We start from the raw sequence: 21,967 nt of genomic DNA on the forward strand, positions 1-21,967 counted from the left end.
GTGCTTCCTCAGAGCGTGGCGGGGGCTGTGAAACCGTCCCCAAAGCGTGGGGTCCCCCCCCCCAGCAGAGCCCTCCTCCCGCGGGCACAGCCTCCTCCGGAGATGCATCAGCCCGCGGACACAGCGGCCCCCGCGGCTGCCAGGGCTTTTCCAGAACTCGGGTGGGTTCAGACCTTGTGCTTCACGGCCTAAGTATCTTCCTGTCTCATTTATAAATACTTGCATCCTTGCCCAATACATTTAGCTTTTCATTTAATAGAGTTTTATGGGTTCAATATCGCTCTACCTCAGCTATTTTTATTTTTATTTTTTTTAATACAGCCTTACAGTGTTAACAGCTTTGTTTAAAACAATGCGTTTAATCCAGGTTTCCAGTCTTGCTTTCTGTTCTTCCTCACATGCCCATTCAGGATACCACTTCAGCGTTTGTTTTGCTACACAGAGCACACGAAGGGTGTTTACTCAGGAAGGGGTTGATCATAGGGTGCCTTTTTTAAGTTCCTGGGATTTCACAAAAGGAAGACCAACCCAATTCTGATTTGAGTCACGTTGGCCAACCCCATCGGGTGGCTTCACGCTGGGAGTTACGTAGGGGGAAAAAAGTAACAAACAAGTGTCTGCCGACTTTTGTACATTCCAAGGAACTGAAGAGAAGTTTCTGGTTTTAAACTGTTTTACTTGGTCTTGGAAAGTAAGCACTGCTAGCCCCCTGTAGGCAAAACACGTGCTCTCCCTTCCTTCTGCTCAAAGTGTGTACATCTGCAATTTGGTTTGTTTCTGGTATTTGAATAATACAGATTATTTTATATATGTGTATAGAAAAACGAGGTGTGATCTTATCTTTTGCTTACAAGAAACCATGTGATTCCTGTTAAGATACTCCAAAAAGCACCACATAGTCAGAAAGTTTGGAAATACTCATCCACTCCCTTGCTGTCCACAGGCATTTACACTGTGGCAAAGATGCCAGGGGAAAAAAAGGTACTTTTTTCCAGAGCTCAGTTTGGACACATTTTTTATCTTCCCTTCTTTTGAGTGCTGTGTAAACAGCTGCAGGCTACAGAAGGAGGCAACTCTTCAGTGCTTCCTTCAAGTCATATCTATACAATGGAGCAGGAGGCCCCTCCCTCCCACATGCCAGCTCTGTTCCTTTCACCCATTACCACCTGTAGGAGCTTCTGGTAACAGCTCCTTTGCTACTGACACTCAGGACTTTAAAAGAGGAAGATGCACTCAGGCCCTGCTTGAATTGTTAAAGGGAATCTCCTCCAAGAACACTTTTCTGGAGAGATGTGTGGCCAGATAGCATCATTACAGGATTAGGTTTGTGTTCTTTCTATATGGAGGACTTTAAAATGCAATTGCTGAGGTAGGCAGCTGTCACAGCACTCATAGTGAAGACCTTTCAAAAACCGTTAAACATGAGGGAAGACAGAACACCACTTTTTTTTACCTGCTCTTTGCTCTTAGTGCTAGGCACTATTTCCCCCTAGTTATTTTCCCTGACAAGTTACACAGTATGGGGAAAATTCATTGCCTGTCCAGGCCAAGTAGCTGTATAACTTTATATCCATTGCTGCCAAAAAGAGGCACTGCCAAGTGTTGAAAGCAGCAGCTGCTACCATGCTGGGTTCCTAAGGCTGGATTTCTTTGTCAGAGGGCCTTTTCTCTGGTGTTATTTCTTATGCAGACATGGCTAATCTGTGCAGGAGGTGTTACTGCCTGTCTTGGAGGACACTCCCCAGGGCTGGTGTAGCTCTTTGCCAAAGCAGGCAATACAGCAAGGTCTCTCTAGAAGACTGGTGGTTCTGTCCATAGTTTATCAAATAGCAGAACCTCTTGGGCCCTAATTGAGATCAGGTGCTAACAACTTTGCAGTGTAATTAAAAAGCTGTGACAAAGCATCACAAAGCTGGTCTCCCAAGCTCTGGATGGAAGCTGACCTATGTCCTGGAATCCAGTGGTCACTTTCCATATATTAGTTTCTCTTTTGGCATCAAGGGAGAGATCTTTATGAGCAGGCCTCTTGCCACAGAGAGTTCCCTCCCAGGTAACAGTTTTCTCTCACTACTATTTCAAAGCAAGAGACCAAAAGGACAGGAAGAACTGTAGGGTCTGAAACCTCCTTAAAAAACTGTCAACCAACCGAGCTACACAAATGAAGGAGCGAGCTGTGTCCCTCCTGCCATCTGCAGCACAGCCTGCCATCATCCCTGGCCTCCCTACAAGAGGAAATCCCAAGGCACATTATCTCCCCCCACCCTCCTGCCTCCCAGTTGCCATTACAGGCCTGCTTTAATTCGGCCACTTACAAACATCAGGGTTGTTCCTTTGTTCTTAAAATGGCTGGCTGGGCAGGAAAATCAGACTTAATTGCTTGGGATTTCCCCAGCTGGGATTTCCCACAACATCCTGTGTGTTTTCTGTCAGTTGAAAGAGAGACACAAAATAATTGATTTCTCTCACTGTTTACTTAAAAACAGCAGTGCTGCAGTCTGGATGTTGTTCCTCCAGGCTTTCGCTCCTGATGTTTACTAGGCCCAGCACCCACCACTTAGGCTGAACATCTGCCCTTTTCAAACAGAAGAGACCAAGACAAGATGCCTTTTCTTGACAGATGAGCTACTGAGGGTTGAATCCCTGAATGATTCCAGTCTGTTCAAGGAATGCAGATTCCTTGAAGCTCACAGTGCAGGTGAGACGTGAACAGAGTGGTGGAGGCTCAAAACAACACAGAAGTCGCCACAGAGGTGCTGATGGCATTCACTCATTTTACTATATGCTGCTATACCAGCACCAGATGTTCATGCTAGCACTGAAGGCTAAGGAAATGAGCCACAGAACCAAACTCCTGGTTCCTGCCATTCAATTTACATTACCTTCACACCTTCTTGGCTATTTATTATAATTTCTCTTTGCAGAGAATCTAAAGAAACAATGTAAAATATGGAGAAAGGAAGACCATGTATTGGGATTCGATTTGTTTGCATCTCATAATTCAGATGGGCTCTGAGTGTTCCCAGCAAAAGAAAAACTAAAGTCAGGCCCTTTAGCACCTACCTTTTCATCTCATCTTAAGATCACCTTCCCTCAGCTCCTGGCTTCCTCTTTAATCATCAACCATGGGAATGAATGCGCAGAAAACAAACGGTAACTCCACCAACAAAAGGAAAAAATAATTAATGACTTTATTTTTTTTGTTGTTTTTTTTTTTTTAGTTCAGTTGGCCATCTGAGGTGCTAAAATCTCAACACCAATGAAGCAAGTGTGCATAAAAACAAACGATTAAACACAACCAAACAGAAGAAAACAGGCTGGAACAGAGTTGTTTTTTTTACAGGTAGGGTATATGCTTTTCGTTAACACTCCATACATGTCAACCATAAAAGCCTTGAACAATCTGAATATCAGAGTTCATTTTCATACAAAAGGGAAGATGCCAAAGCAGATCCCTTCACCTGGATTAGACTTCACACACACACAACGCATGCACGCACAGATACCGAGTATTTAAATTACTGCAATGCCATCATAACATGGCATCCTCCCCTTCACATCTGCTTTCAGTGACATCCTCACCTGTCTGGCTACCCTGCCTATAGCAGTACTCTGAGCAATCCAAAAGCAGGAACTTTTGGACAGCTTCTGATCTCTGTTATTTTGCAATGGTTGAGAGCCAGCAATCTCTTTCTTTGTGAACTATATACAGGCTGGTTTTTAGTATACTTTAGAGTTCTCTTTGTTGCAGACAATGGTGACTGAAATTCCCATAAAGCCATGTCATGGCTTTTCAATTTGTAAGCAGGAGTCTTTACAATGCAACACCTTTCTCATCCACTGGTGTCTGGTGTAAACACTTAACTGAAAAGTCATTTTAAAAGAATGTTAATCAAACAAAGTGTAGCTGTGAACATTTTAGGAACAGCTGCTAAGGAAAATGGAACTGCTGGCTGCTCTAGATCATGCAGTCTAGACCAGTTATAATACTTCATAATGTTCAGGATTAGGATGTATAAAAATATTAAAAACCACCACAGTGCACACAAATGTGGTGACTAGCTCTATGCAAGCACCATGATCTAAGAGAGGCCTAGGCATTGCACAAAACTCAGATGCTTGACCATGGGGGTAACCCCCAAGGATCCACTGGTGTCTTTACATACAAACAAATATTTACATGAAATGCAGAGACAGACAGAGAGAAGGACAGACTTTTAAAACTTGCAGTTTGCTCTAAAATATGTTCAGCAACGCAGTTTGTAACATGCCCTAGCGTCGAGACCTTGGGGTATTGGTTAACTGAAAGGAGTATGTCTGGAAGTTAGAGCTGAAATGTCTTGTCACCTCCCCACACAATAGTTCTTCAAAGCTTGGGATTTTACAGCCATTTGTGAGTTTTAATGAAAACGTGGTTAAAAGGAACAAAACAGTTAAAAAAAAAAAATTGTACTGTGAAAACAGCAGATAGGTTGTTTTGGCAGTCCTCACTCCCCCATCCCCATTTGCCTCTCAGGTAAATGAGACACCACCAGGAGGTGGTATCCCCTTTCCTTCCCTGGAGAGGACTGAAATGCTTGCCCCATCCATCCTCAGTGTGCCCATTTCAAAATGAACACAGGTCAGGTTCCAAGGTTGGCCCTCCTTCTACTCACGGCAGGGAGGAAGTGGCCAGCTGCTCTATGGACACACTGGGACAGACACCCTCACCAGCCCACATCTTGGAAGCTGAGGGCATTTTCCCTCCCCTCGTGTGAAATGGACACAGGCCACTGAATGCACACAGCTGCATCATGCGCTGCTGCCCGCATGGGCAGCACAAAGAGCTAGAACATCCTACTTGGATTCTGATACAAATAAGGAATCTTGTGGTCACAAGAGCCTTCTTCAGCTTTAAAAATACAAAATTTGAATTAAAAATATTCCGATAGTAAAAAACCCCAGTATCTGATATGCAAGTCATATTCTTAAAGTGCAGCTGAACAGCAAATACAAGTTGTGCCTTTTTCAACCATTTTGATATAAAAAGGCCTTTTTAACATACCCTTTGTGCATTTTTAATTAATGTGTGCGATGTTAGCTCTTCGTTTTCATTCTCACTGCTGGAAGCTTTCTGCATAACTGAAAAAGAGCTCAGTTTCCGAGTTTGCAGTTCTCCTGTGCCATAGGGCATTACACCCTCAGGTGGTACCACTCTTTGGCATTGCAAAGGTCTGGCTAGTGTTCCCCAGCATGAAAGGGAAAAGTAGTAATCTGGTGTTTCTTCTTCAGGATTCCTTTTTGTTCTACAGCTCAAATTCGATGATCTTTTGTTACAAGATAGATGTTGTCTATATACCTACTGCAGTATAAAATGGACTGAGGCCAATTCTCTGTGCAAGGCAAGTTTACAACTAACTGTATCTAGCTTCCCTCTTTCTTCCCTTCTCCCCTCCAGCCCCTCGATTGCAGACTATGTAAACTACCAATGCTAATTTTACTTGTGCAGCTGGCCCCTACACTGGCAAATGAGGGGAATTCTGTTTGTTGGACAGCTGGTAAGCCAGCGCTCTGTGATGCTGGTATAGCTGGTACCACTTGCTAACATTCACAGGTACAAAGTAGCACTGTGCCTGCCTGCCTGCTTAGTTTCATGAGCATCTGGATTTAATTTGTAATGCATTATCAAAAAACACTAGGAGGGATACAGGGGGAACACATGAAGTAGAAAAAATATTACAACAGTTAACAACCAGCAGCACTCAATTCTGGGGACAGTCCTACCCACTCTTCCTCAGCCTGAGGTATGCTCCTAAGTCAGAGGTGAATTTAAATTGTAGACCCTGGCTTACAGAAGACCTCCTTGAAGAAGGCAGATAGCCAACAGCAAGAAACCATGCTAATTTCTGTCCCGAGGCAAAAGATGAAAATATGTTCAGCCCTGCATGGGTACCTTGCACCAACAGCATAAATTTGGGCTAAAAGAATCAGCATGCTGTACGAATATGCTTGGGAATGGGTCACTTTATCAAGGACATTGGGGAGCAGGCTTAGTACTTCTTAAACAAGAAAAGAACATAGCATCCCATGGGTGGAAAAAACTCAACACATCACGTTAAGGATGGGACACATACTCAATGCAGAGTGGTATTCCAGCTCTGTGGGACAAATTAGGGACCTGGTGCACCCAGGGAATCTGTCAAACAGGGAATGGTACTGAACTGCTCAGTGCATGTCCTGCCCTTAACGTATGACTACCATGAGCCCTCCTGGCTGAAAAGAAGCAGCTTCACTAGCTGAGCCAAAAGGAGCTTCTTCCAGCAGATGCAGCAGGATATGTGCTATTTTTGTTTTCATAGAAGTCCCTCTAGCTGTGTCTCAGGAGTGTGAGGGTCTCCTCTTTCAGTGAGAGACACACATACAGGATATTTCCACCTCACAGTTTTGGATTTCTTGTTATAAAAATGTAAAATTTAAATAAGTTACAGGTTTATTAGTCCAACAGTGGAAATCTGGGATGCAGAAGAAAAATATGCTAGGAACACAAATAGATTATTACAACTCCATGAGTGCGCAGGATTTTGTCATAAAGGAAAACTTCTAGGGCAGGATGCATCCATGGGTCCATAAAGGCTGCCCTTGCTGTGAAGGAGAGACCAATCCACAGTAGTGTCTTTCTCTAACAGAGTTAAAACACTCCCTTCACAATCAAATATATGTAACAATCAAATTATTAATAAGAACACTAATAAATAGCCACAGGTAACAACATCCAGTAATTTAGAAGTGGAAGTTGTAGGATGCAGCAGGCACACACACCCGTCACTTGTCCATTTTTTTCCTAAAAGATACAAAAATGAATCTTCTTTCAAGTATCAAAAAAAATAAGTTAATTGACATAAAAGGGTCAAAGTGACTGAGGGCCCAGGCAGGTCTTAAGCTTTCTTTCCAATGTGCAAAAACAAAATACAGAGGAAAAAAAAAATAAAACCACTGAAAAGTCTTAATGGTGGTTCGGTCACTTAAGGGCTTCTCCCTTTTGGGGGCCTAACAGCCAGGGAATGCTGCTTGGTAACACCCCTGCCCCAGCACACACTTACCACTGTCCCACAGTCAGTATTTTCCAGTGTTGAAACAGTCACAACAAAAACAGAACAAAGAAACCCACCAGCCTCTGAGCTGTGGCCATGAAGACTAAGGCCAGCAGTAGCTGTCTCTCCAGTGTGTAGCAAAGCAGAAGGGCATCTTCCCTTTCTCTTCTCCTCCCCCTTTTCCCCACAAGATGATGATGATTTAGGAGGCTACGTATGATAGGGAGAGTCCTCTGATGCCCAAATCTCTTAAAACCCAGGAGGCAAAGAGTTCCATCACACATACTAGTAGCATCTTCTCTGTCTGGTATTTCTTCATAACCATGCATAATTATCAACTGCAAGTTTCTTTGGTGAGGAGGAAGACTAAAGCAAAGAAGGTGTTGCCCTGGGCTTCTGGGGCTCTCTTGGACAGCTGACTCCACCATACAGGCTGCTACAAGCTGCTGTGATTTTCCAGAGAGGGTTGCCACTTTCCTCCCTTTTATTAGAACTGGTGTCGTAAAAATGGGAAAGGAATGGACTGCCAGAAATCCAGTTTAGTTAAGGGTACTTCTTCCCTTAACCTCCTTCCCCACACATGGATTATTCCTCTCCCTCCTACCACATAAAAAAAATATGGTCCATTCCATAGGACCTCAAGGAGACTCCACAGTCTCAACTCATTATCTTCAACTTGGCTTGCAGACATGTAAAACTTAAGCTTCTGGAACCAACACACTTATCAGAGGCCTCTGAGTGCTTCAAACCAAACCTTTGCATGCTGTTGGACCCCTTGGAGGTTTCCCCTTCAACATCTTCCTATCCATGCAATTCTGGCGAACTCAGGGTTGGCCAAATGGACAACACAGACCAGCAGAGGTAAATGCATTAAGCTCAAGACCAGTTCAAGCTGAAACCTTTGGAAAGCATGACTGCCTCCAGGTCCTTGTCTTCTTCTTTTTCTCGAACCCGTTGCTCCTCAAGGAGAGCCACAAGAGAATCTCTCTGCTCTACTACTTCTAGCATCTCATTCAGGATCCTCTTCTCCTCTGAGAGCTCCTCATCTGTCTTCAGATTATCTACAGAGATAACAAAAAATGTCAGCATACACAAGGCTAGAAATACTCACATGCAATCTATGAAATGTTCCCTTTTGCTCTCACCTTCTACTGCCATCCTCTCCCGGAGCTCCTGCTGTAATCGACTCTGTCTGTCTTCCAGTTCTAGCTCTCGAGCGCTGAAAGGGAAACATCAGGAATCCAAGTTCTGCCTGTATTAAAATACTCCATATATTGCTTTATACCTATTCTGAGTTTCTGTTCCCCCTCTAGGTAAGTGCTACATGTTTTACCAACCTGTTTTGCAACCACTCAAAAACCCCCAAGATTTTTAACTATATTTTTTAAAGATTTAAAAAGATTTTCCACACTGCCTAGGTCAGCTAACACACTGAAAAATTAATTTTGGTGAACTTGCAGCATGAGGACTGAGAAAGCTCCACATTTTTTTAACTGGAAAAAAGCCTTACCATCCGAGCCCAAATGAGAGGCACTAGTGTTCCAGTACAGGCAGAGAAGAGGGCCACATGGCACAGGTGACTGAATTAAACACTTTTGGCTACACTTAAAAGCAGATTCTACTAAAACAGGGAGTTGTCACACACTATTTCTGCATAGCTCAAAACATGTGCATGAACAACATCGTCTTTTATCCAAGAACAGCTCAGGAAGGGCTCAGAATTTTTAAGATGCATCCGTACTTCTGCTTGTGCATGAATAATTGAAGCTTTCATTCCTTATTGGCATTATTCCTTCTTTTATCACTCTTCTGAAATGCACCTGGATTTACATCTCAGCCAAGAATCAGCTTAAGAGCCTCTGGACCTCTCAGGGAACGGTACTAACACATCTTCCAATACTATTTGTAACATAGTTCCCCCTCTTGATGCTTTGTACATTCACTCACAATATCATCAGTTCAGACTCGTAGCGAACCAAGGCATTCTTCTCCTGCACCAGCTTGAACCATTCCTGCATCAGCTTGGGATCATCCTTCTTACCCATGCCTGCCAAAAAAGAAACCTGGTAAGTTTTCAGGTAACGCCCTGCAATCCTTACAAGCCCAAACTGCAAAAACAACAAAGGGGCAAAATGTGCAAAGAAAGCCGAGCAAGATGCTGCCAGAGCACTCCCAAGCCGGGTCCATTCAGTTTGCCTACAGCACACAGAAGAGTGGAAGTCATCTCCAAAAGGATTATCTTCTCTTTGGAGCCTGATTTTTAAAAGAATTTTGTTTGTTTTCTGATTTTTCTTGTGATTGCTTGTTTCTTCCTCACTTTTAAAGCAGAAATCCCAGATTTATGGAAGTATTTCACTCTTCCTTTCATTAAGAAGAGCTTTATAGATCCTCATGCCAGCTACTTAAATGTATGCTCATCAGAAATAGACTCAATTGCCAGTCCATGTCTTTTACCTTTATTTTCAATTGCACATCCTCAATGTTTTATTTTACTGGCCAAAAGTAATATCTTGTCTTTTTTTTGATAGCTAAAGAAATCTCTTCTGACTGTTCCTCCTAGCCATATATATCTATCCATCTTGAAGATCCCCTCTGCACAGTGAACACAGAAACTACTTCTACTTTACTGCACATCAGCACTGGAAAGAAAAGAATCCTCAAGCACATTGGCTAGTATCAAAGCATCATAAAAATACCTTAAGCCTTGGCCACCTAGTACAGAACTCTTAGTTGGCATTTTGCTTATTTCAAACCAACTCTTAAACTTACTCAGTAGTCCACTGATGAATCTCACATGTGTCAGGAGTTACGTAGAATAAATTGCAGAATGCTGTTCCCAAAGCCTTCAGTTGATATTTATCAAATACAAGAGCTTACCAAGGAAGCTCCTTTTAGCAATCTCCTGGGCTAGGCCACTGATTCCACACTGAACTACCAGCAGATCAATGCTATGACTTCTATCAGACACCATCAAAGACAGTAGCAATGAGCCTGCCTGCATGAATTGGAGGCAGAAGCAAGGCCTCAAATCAAGCTCTAAAGTCTTTTTGGGTTGCTACATCCTATCCGTTTGCACTGCATGCAACTGAGGCATCCTAAAAGTAACCAACATCCTCATCTAAGTTTGTTACTATGGATACATACTACCTACACGAAGAGCAAAAGTCTCAAATAGTCATTTTGATGCTAAAAATAATCAAGCAGCAAGCTTACTGTTCAAACTCTGGGAAACACTTCACAAATACCACATTCATGGCTACTTAATTCAGGGCTCTGTGTCCTGTCTCCATCCTTAGGATCTCACAGCAGTGCTGCACTGGAGCTAAACAAAGTAGAGCCTACAACTCCTATTAAACTGCAGCTTCAGTTGAGAATACCTGCCTTTGAAAATTCCTAATAGCAGAACCTTGGAAAATACCAGCCCCGTTTGTACCATCCTAAGAGCCTCTGGCTCTGCAGACTTTACACCAGTGTGTTGCTCAGTTCCAAGCATTCCTTTCTGAGCATCTCTGCACAATATGCCCGTATGGCAACAGGAGAGGGAGACTGTACATGCAGATGTCCAGTGCTGTGGTGCCATGAAAACACTGGGAAGTCTCCCCATCCCTTCCAATGCCAGGGTGTACAGAAAACAAATGCTTTTAAGAAAAAGCCAAAAAACACAACGCTACTGACCTATGAAATACATAAGTATTTTTAAACAGCCAATGAGCAGAAGAATAATGGAAGGACTGGAGAGGGAGCACTGACAACTGATGTGAGGGAGCACCATGGAAAGCAGAGTAAGTGGTTAGCAAAATTACACCATGGACACACATAAACAACCCCTTTCCCCATGCCTTGGCAATGGAAACTATGGCATACTTCATTTGGGACTGTTAAAAGAGCGCGCTCATTGAGGCAGATGAGGTTAAACTGGTCTAGCTTAAGGTTTGTTGGCTTTTAAAGTTCCAGGATGTTTTTGCAAATCAGTCCTTATAAAGACACAGTATTCCTTTAATCCATATATGATAATTAAAAGGCCATTTAAGGAAGGAGATTTTCTTCCCTTACGCCACCTTCCAAATATCTATCATGAGGAACAGAGAAACTGAAGCCACCAAATGAAAACAATAACTGTTGAATGTGACATTACTGCTCCCCCTGCTGCTGCCCAATGTCCATCCCAGATGCTACGCCTTCCCTAGCACAGCTGGGACTACGAAAAGGGATACTGTACTTCTAATAACTTGCCACAGGCTCAGAGAAGTTGGTTACCAGGTTGCTGCTGAGAGGTTGGTTTGGGGACAAAGTAAGAAAAGGGCTGGGGATGGGGCTGGGGGCCTTGTCTTAACTAGCTGACTAGTGTTGCTACAACAACCCAGCTGTGGTCAAGGAGAACAGGGAGCGTGTGAGGTTACGTTACCTTCGTGGGCACAGCAAGGGCAGAAGGAGAGAGGTCTACGACGTGGTGTCCCGGCATTGGGCTCAACTTCAATAGGACCAAACGAGGAAGAGGAAGAGGCAGGAGAGGAAGAGGAAGTTGGAAGTGGAACGGAGGAGGAGGAAAGGGGTGAAATAAAAGACAAGCAAAGGACAAAAAGCATAAGAGTGAGAAAGAAAGGAAACACAAGAAAAAAAGAAAAGAAAAAAAATACAAGAAATGGAAAAGCAGAAACAAGGGGTACGGTCTACAGATGAATAATGTCCCTAATAAGCACAGATAACAGGTAAGATGTAGACTGAGATACTGGTGAACTCTTACTCAGCTGTACAAATACCAGGCAGGAGGTTATTGTTACTGTACTTTTTCCTAATGTACATTTTTCAGTGTCATGGTGTTTAACTGGAAGGTTTGTGAACAAGATGTTAGGATGAGCAGAGATGAATATTTAACTCCTGCTGATAAATGCCAAATTTCAAGGAAGGTTACAAAAAATCTCACCTGTATGCATAAGACACCAGCTGTAAGCAGCCACCCTACCTTAAAGCTTTATCAGGACCATGCTCTTATCACCATGGCAGCATCCACGGATGGTAAAAGTGTTCTTTTTAATGGAAAATAGTTTCTTCAGACAGGGAGCATCACAAGGAGAATCTGATTAACATGGTACCAGCCTGCCACATTCTGCTGTGTCAAGTATGGTGAGTACACACATACTCAACTGGACTGTTAAGCTTAGAGGGGAAAAGGCTTTTACATGGATAAAAAAAAGTGATTCACATCAAGGTCTGCAGTGGTGATGACCAAATGAGGGCTTCATAGAGTTACAACAGTAAATTTAAAGCTCTCCCCTTGGTATTCTCATTTCACAAAGCATTTTAAAGCTTACAAGTCCTGCTAGTATCAGTGACTTACTGAATCTTTTTCATCTTTTCTGTCAGCCAGAGAAGGACAAACATTTCTCATCTCTAAAATGGCTCAGCTGTTTTAACATGAAGAATTTGCTTTTCGGCTGTACTTAACATTACAGAGATAAACAGCAGGAAACAATCAACATCGCTAACAGTTATAGGAGAACACAGGCACCAGGAAGGATGAGCCTGACACACCAGAGGTAGCAGAATGGAACACTTACTGGTCTCAATGCACAACTGCGTTTATAAAGAGGAGGCGTTTCTGTGTCAGGAAAAGGCATCAACTCCACAACAATAATATGGTAAGAATAACGCTTATTTTGGAGAAGTCAGCTTTACAGAACTAGACTACCAGCAATCTGGGAAGGCTTTAGAAGGGACCATCACAGAACTAGACCAGCACCCGGAGGACATATTGGAGTGAGAGGGAGAGCTCATCAGCTCCAAAGTCTGTGACTGAGCTGTGCCACTTTCTCAGACAGGAAGAAATGCTGTACAGGGAGCAGGAAGGGGCAACATTAGGAGACGTGTCACAGCCAGCCATGTGACAGTTAGAAATAAAACATGGTACTAATATTAATTGACAGTACCAGAACCTTAATTATAGTTGTTTAGAATTTAAAATGAAACTAGGGCTTTTTTTTCCTACAATTGCCATTGTACAGATTAGGTTACAAAAGCAAAAACAAACAAGAAAAACCCCAAGCCACAAAGGCACCGTGAAGAATCAGCTTCCATGCAAAACAGAACATTTAGTGCATGACACTTCTATTTTTTATTTCACATCCTATCTTAGTCAGCATGCATTCTTCTATACATGCTTTAATACTCTAACTTGGTCCTGGGGTAAAGAGGAGACAGACATGTAACTATATAGAAAAATCCACTTAAATTTTTCAGCGTTTGAGATTTCATTCAGAATTGTGTGTGCGAATATGGGACGTTGGTAAATCAAACACAGCTATATTTTCAAACCACGGACATATAGACTTGGTGAAGTCCCAATTTAATCTGAAAATAAATACCTGGCATGTGAAAATGCCATTCATCTCATTGTGATGTGACCACAAACTACTAAACTTAAGTCATCAGTGAGCAACTGGTCTGATCCAACGAGAAGATCCCATCTTTGGTCTCCAATAAAAAGCCTCAGAACATACAGAGCAGAAGGCTGTAATACAGAACCCGCTTCCTGCAATTATGTTTCCTGCCTTGCTCTTAGTTGTGCTATTTTTCAACAGAAATATTATCCGCCCACTCTTGCCTAATGAAAAAGTGTCCTTGAATCAAGTTACAAAGTCCACAGTATCTACAGTAGTTTGTGCTACTGAAAACATTAGCATTGCTTTTCCTAAAGCTAATGAAAATAACCAGCAGCAGCAATACAAGCTACACACTGAAGCAGTTCACTCAGTAGGAGCTGAAAAGTAAGAGAAGACCCACATTTGTGACCATTCACTTCTCAGGATCCTTCTGTGCTATCAGCAAGTCTGTGATGTGATTATAGCTTCTGGACAGAAAATTATCACTTCCCCCCCCCCAGACAGGCAAAACCACCAGACTGTGTTAATTACCAGTTGTTCCTTTTCAACAAGCCAACTTTTCTGAAATGCACGTAATGCCTTCAAAGCAGAGGTCAGCAGCCCAAGCGGCAAGGATGGCAAAGCAAAGCCACGCAGGAGGCGCATGGAGTGACGGCACGGAACCAGGAGCTGCAGCTGCTTGAGGAAAGGAGCACGTTTCAGCTCCCGAGCTCACTGAGCATCCTGGAGAGGGGAAAAGTTCTGTCTTACAGATTAACCACATCCCATCAATAAAGAGACTAGAATTACCTTACTTCTGTGAAAAGAAGCCTTTCCCAGATCTTTATGTGAAACCTTTCATGCAGCCATGACAAGACCAACCCTGTTTGCCACAGCACCCTTGAAAGACTGCAGACTGCCACAGTGGTGGAAATCAATAGCCAGATCAGGAAAGAACACCACACATCTAAAGCCTCTTCAAAACAAGGAACAGAAATTGTTTAGCCACCATGAAAATGTATTTTTCTTTTCACTTTATGTTGCTCTCTGTTACACAAGCTGCACTGGACTGTTTTTTTCTTTTCATTTTCCTATTGTTTAAAAAGCAATACCTCAGACTGGTTTTGTCTTTTTCTGCTATAGCTACATAGCACTCTTTCATAATCTGAAGCACAGTAGTAAAAATTAGCCATCAGGAAGGAGAAAACACAGCAGAAAGTTTGAGGGTAGCAGACACCAGTATCCCCAGGCTACAGCTCACACTGGTCCCCTTCATGATTTGCCCTTGTCCTGTTGTATGAGAGCTGTGATGATTTCTGAGAAGTGGTGAGCCATCGCAAATCAGAATGACGAACTGATTCATCGCAGACCAAACTGGATCACATCTGTTGCAAGCTTTGCATCCAAAGACTTTGGTTTCTCTATTGCTGACTAACCAACACAGTTGGAAAATCAGCAACACTGGGCAGGAAATTCTGAGCTTAATCTCAGCTCTCAAGCACCATTATGCTGGCACTTGAGCTTGCAAGCTAAGAGCATGGTATTTCAGAAATTCTTTTTCTACTAACAGTTTCCATCTCTCATTTAGCAGGCCAACTAAGAGCTCTAATTTTAGTGCAGTGCTTAAAATATGGATCAGTCCAAAAGAGACCAGTAAGACCAATTGTGCACTAATGATAGAAAATACCCTCTTTCCCACCTTTTAAAAAAGTTACAGTTAGAAACCCAAGTACTGAAAAATAAAGCCTTCCAACTTTACCATTTGCTGAAGCTGTTCAACAGCAGTGTTGTAAAAGTGCAATAATACAGAAAGGCACCTCCTCTTGGAGAATTGCATTCACACAACTGCAGGTACTATATAAGCTTGAGGGCAAGGACTCTTGACAACCACCCCATAAGCACATCACTCAAGTGTGTCTGACTTCAACAGTTGAGTAAAACTGTGGCACAACCAATATCCCTGGAAGTACCATCACTAGAAGACACCTGAAAAAATACTCATAGACCCCTGAACTGTCATGCAAACTGAACCACACCTTTTATTTATCCATCAGAAGAGAGGAGGAAAAAAAAAAAGGGGAAAACAATAGTTGGAACAGAGCACACACACAAATGACTGCACAGAAGTCTTCTGATACCTCAAAGCACTTCAAAATGCAGTCAGAATAAGTACAGTCCTGCACTGGCCCTGTCTCCCAAGAGTGTTACGTTTCTGTGTGCAGTTGTGAGAGGTTTGCAGAAAGAAGCGGGTAAATTACAACTGCTTGCTTCCAGTACCTAACAAGTACCCTACTTAAACTTACCAACTTCTGCTTATCAAGTGCTCTTTCCTGCTCCAAACTTACAGCAAAGAAAACATATTACCAATTCACTTCAGAGTCAAAAGCAGCTGCAGACTGCAAAAACAATGTTTATCTTACAACTTCACTCCTCTTCCAGGAGAGCTGTGTTTGCCAACCACAAGAATTAGGACTGTTTCCACTTGAGCATATCAGACTCTAGCCCTACAGAGTTAAATCTGCAAGACTTGAAAGGACAGTCAGCTCAAATATTTTTAAAAAGTTAATAAAAAGTGAAGTTGGTGTAGAGTATACTTTAAACAAAGTACAAAGAATAAAAGTACCCCAGTTGCAATTTTTTTCCCCCGTTTACCTGCTGTTCTTAAGGCTCTGGTCAAGAAGGGAGAAGATATGTCTGAAATCAACACTATCAAACATACCAGCTGGCATCCTTACAACCTTCTTGCCTGTCTTGGCGTACTTCAGCCAAGAGCTAAGCAAGATGGAAGTGTGGGGATGTTTCCTCAGTAATTCCCTCTGGGTGCAAGGAAAAGGAAGCTGCTCATTTGAACACAGAGGAAACAATGGAGGTACCTTCCACAGGCAGAGCAGGAGCAAACTGGGACAAGGAACCAGTGTATAAGGTGGAACTGAGGCTGGAACTAATGAAGCATGGAAGAATGCAAACTACTAAACGAGAGAGAAGAGAGGGGGTAAAGGGGTAAGGGATGAAAGGAGAAAGCAGATTTGTGGAGAACTTATGAGCTACAAACTTCCAGGCAAATAATGCTGGGTAGAACAGGGAGCAGAACCCAAACATTCTGGGAGAAGGCCAGAAGCAGGGATTGAGACTGTGGGGACCAAGTCAGCAGGAGTGAAAGACTAGGAATTGCTAGTGGGGAGGAACAGGAGGTCTGAAGGGTAGAATACTAGGAATTCTTTGTCAAGAAGGCAGGATTAAAATCAAATGCCTGATAAGCAGAAACTAGGACTGAGAATGAAAATGGAAGTGGGGTATGGAGCTTTGCATGGAACATGATTAGGACAAGGACTATCTGGAAAGATGAAATAAAAGGGACAAAGTGTATATCCACCAGACTACTACTACATCCTTCCAGTGCCTGGCTCAGAATCTGTGTTTTCAAGTCCCACCATTCCACAGCTGTCTGCAGACATCTGTGAAATTCACTGACCATGTCTCATTTCCTCTCCATAGGGATCTATACAAAGGATGGCAATCTAGCATTGCTACCAGATATTCCACAAGGGGTAGAAGATGGTAGGGGTAGAGTGGATCTGAAGGTTGATACATCAACATAATGCAAAACCTTAATTTAAGGTGACACTGCATCCTTTGTAAAGTTCTTTTAACCTAAGCAAATACACGATATACACATAGGAATAATTACTCAGAATGGACATGTGACCATCTGTAGCGTGAAATGAAACATCTGCTTTACAGCAACAGTACATGACATTGTAGAAAAGGAAGAGAGGATGATGCCATGAGCAGAGCAATGGGGGTAGTTATGATAGCAATCTGTAATCCTACAAACTGGAACATGACCAAGGGTGTCAGAAGGTACCACTCCCTTGCAAAAGCACTTGCGCAATCTGTAACAACTAAATCAACTGCAGCTATCGTCAGTGTAAAGAAAATCTGGCATAAATTAATGCCTTAATAATTCAAAATTATTACCAGCTTACAGATAACTTCTAATAGTATTTTGAAATTTTGCTTATCCTTCTACTGACAGCATAGCTCTGGAGTCATGCCTATGCCTCAGAGATACAAGTTGCCAGTAGAATAAGTCACTGCACAGCCACCCTACAGCAGGATCACACAGCTACACAGTGCTCCACGGATTTCAAAGGCACTCCACCCAGATGTGGCATCCTGCACAGCCACTAATGTTGTAGCTAAGCTGTAACTCTGCTACTGAATAGTGACAAGTATCATCAGAGAAATATATACCTTCTGGCAAAAGTGTTCTGGCAGCCCCAAAAACAAATATAAAGCAAATTACAGAGGCAACAAAACAATACTATAAAGCTACATACTCCAGGCAGGCTATACCAGCTCATTGCATTTAAAGGGATACTGCCCAATACAGTTTTGTAAAGTTTGTTTTGGAAAAGGTATTTCTGAGATGAGCAGAAACTTGATATAGTTTTAAAATATATCAACCATTTTTTAAAAACATGAACATTATCACTGACTGCTGGAAACCCAAGTGACTGAGTCACTATATAAATAAAACCAGCCTGTTATGGATCAGATATGACCACTCTGGGGTGACTGTCTGAGTTCAGAGAAATAGAAAAAGCAAACATGTTAAAGATAAAACTGCACATTTAATTTTAATTAAGATTTTCTGCAACACAAACATTTTTAAATGACAGTGTCCCTTTAAGTCAAGATTTTGCTTTTCTTAAAGCCACTATTAGTGATTTTGATGGGATCGCTGTCTCTAAAGAGGCATTAGGAGGAGAAGCAGGAGGGAGAGGTACAGTGGAAATAGCATTAAACAGGGATAAGGGTCTGTTAAGTGTAATTCAGCATCAACCCTTTTACAGCTCCTACTCTATGCACGTACGAGTATGGGCCAGGCCTGATGGACCTAACTAGGAAGAGTGCTCCAAAGCCTCCCTGCAGAAGATATTCCAAGAAAGAATGCTAGAGGGACTGAACAGTGAATGAAGCACAGGGCTAGTGCAGGACTATCATATCAAAATTAGCACAGGGGAAGTGGGCAACAAATTAGGTCTACCTAATCTTCCATTTTGAAACTTGAACTTAGGTGGATATTCTTCAGTAAAAGCCTATTCTATTGTGCCAGGACAATTTCAAGTTGTTGCCAACAGCTACAGACAAATACTATGTGGGACAGCCTCCTCCCTGGAGGAGGGGGAAAAATAACAGCTAAAAGCCTAGGCAAGATTACATTTGAAGGATCAAATGCAGAACACAACTAAATAAGGGGAAGACTTCTAGGGATGTGTCTTGGATCAGGCCTAGAGTGTGTGTATCTTCTACAGTTCAGTGGAGCTGAACTGTAATGCACTCCCTCTACAAAAACACAGCTTGGATCAAGCAACATTATAGTCCAAGTCAAATCAAGTAAGGTGACAAGGCAACCAAGCAGAATTTGCGTTCTCTTGGATCTGCTGACAGACATACTTATTTTATAAGAATAGATTTAGGGGGATTAAACTAGCAAAGGAAATTTTAATTTTCAGGATGTGCAAATGCTTTAAAAATGCCATTTGCAACCCAAAAGTTATCCACCTACTAAGGCTTCAGGAATTAAGATTCATTAAAGAAACAGAACCATGGTGATGGTGCAGCAGTGACCATATTATTAATGCTAAGTGAAAAAGCAAGCTAAACACTGTAGCATGTGTTTAGCACTAAATGGGATATTAAAAAAAAATAAATAGCAAGAAGCTTATCAGCTGTGTAACAAAGCAAACTGGGCTGACTGGAAACTAAACAGCAGATTCCAGAAAAACAATACTGGGACTCTCAGCAGTAGATTCTCTCTTGACCTTACAGTAATACAAAACAAGAAAGAAGTCGTATCTGTCATCTACAAGTGTTTTCAAAGTCCCTTAAGGGAGTATTTTGGTTTTGTTAGATCATCAACACACTCTGGCTTTTCTGGAAGAAGCAAATGAGCCTCAGGAGGGGAAAAGGGAGGCAATGGCATGACTAATCCTTTACAGTGCTGTTAGCTCTTGGGAGCAGTTCAGTTCTGGTGTTCCCTTTACTTTCCAACATAGGATTTCAATGGTAGATTTGGACTTTGCAAAGGAGAAGCAAAAACCAGAATTGCCTTCCACTGCTAGCAGGAAAGCTAGCTGGAGTGACCACAGTAAGTAAATTTTGAAATAATCAGCACTGTGGAAAATAGAAGAGGGAGCCTTACACATGGTTTGTGGAGCATGCCAGGATCTCCTCTTCCTGAGCTGGAAAAGGGGTTCTGCCAGTCATGTGCAAGGGCTGTATCTTCTTAATTGTGAGCTAAGGATGGGAGAAGTAGGTGAAGGGAGGGGTGGGGAGGAGTGTCAGCAGGGTTAGTGTCAGCAGGAGGTTCAGCTATACATACCACCCAGATGCAAGTCGATGAGGTCACTGTAATAAGACTCTCCCCAATAGTCTACAACAAGGAATCGGTGAAGACAGAGTTATTGAGTCAGATACCCACCCTAGCCCCACACAATCAAAGCAGTATATGAGAAAAAGACATATAGACAGGAAGAAAAAAAAAAAGGCAAACGAAACACACAGCTATACAAGTGGGCACATATATATTAAAATTCTGTATCTCTTCCTCTGTATATATACATATTTGTACACACATACGTATCACCCACATATACATCAGGAAGATGAGAAGAAAAATCCCAGCAGGCAGACAAAGAGTTCCAAGAGGAAAAATCACGAAGTCTGCACAGAAACACTTCACCTATTTCAGTCTACACCAGTACCTGACACAGATGTCCTTCCTGTCCTGGCTGAGAAAAGTGGAGCTAATCTTGTTGCTTTAATGCTGAGCAATATGTCTGAAGGAAACAGTGCCATTTCTTAGGTCAGCTGCATGAAAGGTACAAGGGTTGATTTCTTGGAGGTGAGTGGAGGACGTGTGTGAAGGGCAACAGTGGAAGACACTGAGAGCTGACACAGATGGCAAACACCAAAGTGCAGGAAGGTGGGAATGTGTGTTTCTGCTAATATGGTATCTATGCCAGAGAAGAATCTGCACAGCAGTGCATGGAACAGAGACATATATGTCCACAGCTGCTAGAGACAGGTACACCATGAGTCTAGCACCGTGAAATGTTTCCATAGGGAAGAGAGAGATGAGAAACTGAGAGCACTATTTCTCTCTGCATACGATTCACTTGATGCAAAGAGGTGGCTCTTAAATTTTTCAGTATTGACCTGACAGTAGAAGAATTTTTCCTAGCTCTTAAAAATGCTAAAGGAGGATAAGCGGGAAAAGGTTCCAGAAACTTCTGATCTGACATATTTTTAAGTTAGTAATTGAAAAAATTAAAAACTCACACAGGAAATCTAAGTCATGAGCATGTCCAAACAGGTGAATGCACTCTTTATATAAAGAACTGTTGTTACATGAATAGCAATCCCTTCAAGGTGTCTCTTGGGACACCACAGAAAAACGAGAAAATTCTTCATTGAGATTATCCTACTTCACCTTTGCCGTGAAATTCAAAATTCTTTTGCTGTGATGCAAAAGAAAGGAAGGGAGGAGAAAAGGGGGGAAAAAAGGGATGATAAAAGCTGAGACCACCTATATTACCTGTATATGACAAACTTGTGACCTGAAATAGACCTTATATTGTCACTTGAAATAGAGCTTACATTCCAAATAATTAATTCTTGCTATGAATGCAAGTAATCAAAAGCTGAGATTTCTGAAGGTAATCACAGAGAATATATTAAGGCAACTAAATAATCATAGGGTGTAAGGTATTTTACTGAATCAGACAGAAATTAAGTGTTAGATTGAGCATTCAGCTTTTAAGAGAATAAAAGACCAACTGCGCCTTGCCTGAGGCTGAGCCAATTTAAAAAAGGGAAAGACAAGACGGTAGCCACAAAGGTGCAATTATTCTGTCAAAATTGAAGCTGAAAATGACCTCCAAAATGTTTCTGAGTCTGATTAGTTGAGTACCTAGTATCACCATATAAATACTCCCACTTGACAACTATCAGACAATGCATGAAACTCCTGGAATGAGTACTGAGCTGCCTGTACCTATTGCTAGGATCTTAATTAACTATAATCTCCCAGGAATACAGCAGGACCTTGCTGTGAAGAACCGATTGACAGTCCTCTTAGTATCAGTAATTTAGTAAGTACATATTAAAGATGATGCAAAATGGATGTAAGAGGCAAAATAATTTTAAGTATACAAATTCTTAACTATGGTGCTGGTTTTTATTCTAATTTTTTTTTTTTCTAAAAATGGAAGTAGGTCTAAAGCTGAGATATCTGAGCAGATAAAAGTTAATGGAAGACCTCTACAAAAGCATGATCTGAAATTCTTCATAGACAGAAAACAATTACCAGGCAACATGACAGAAGATGATAAATGACATGGAGAAGTAGTTCAGATGGTCTTGTCTATATTTTTTTGTACAATAGAAAAAGGAAACACAAGTACAACCGGTATTTAGTAGCAGGAAACTACTACTAATACTATCTAAAACTTCATACCTAAATGCCTAAGTTAG

General features: G+C 41.9%; 1 protein-coding gene across 2 annotated transcripts in view; it reads right to left on the reverse strand.

The window, feature by feature from the left end:
• Nucleotides 1–7,369: 7,369 nt before the first annotated feature.
• MICAL3 (microtubule associated monooxygenase, calponin and LIM domain containing 3) overlaps nt 7,370–21,967 on the reverse strand; it is a 102,809-nt gene continuing 88,211 nt past the window's right edge. Inside the window, exons 33-36 of one of the 2 annotated variants that reach the window (XM_010002923.1) lie at nt 11,473–11,538; nt 9,015–9,114; nt 8,213–8,286; nt 7,370–8,128 (exon numbers count right to left, since the gene is read on the reverse strand). In XM_010002923.1, coding sequence (XP_010001225.1) covers nt 7,944–8,128; nt 8,213–8,286; nt 9,015–9,114; nt 11,473–11,538 — 425 coding nt within the window. In that variant the 3' untranslated portion in view covers nt 7,370–7,943. The remainder of the gene's footprint in view (nt 8,129–8,212; nt 8,287–9,014; nt 9,115–11,472; nt 11,539–21,967) is intronic. The other variant, XM_010002924.1, reaches the window with a different exon arrangement.

This window comes from Chaetura pelagica, unplaced genomic scaffold, assembly GCF_000747805.2.
Source record: "Chaetura pelagica isolate M959 unplaced genomic scaffold, ChaPel_1.0 scaffold117, whole genome shotgun sequence".
NCBI classification, from domain to species: domain Eukaryota; kingdom Metazoa; phylum Chordata; class Aves; order Apodiformes; family Apodidae; genus Chaetura; species Chaetura pelagica.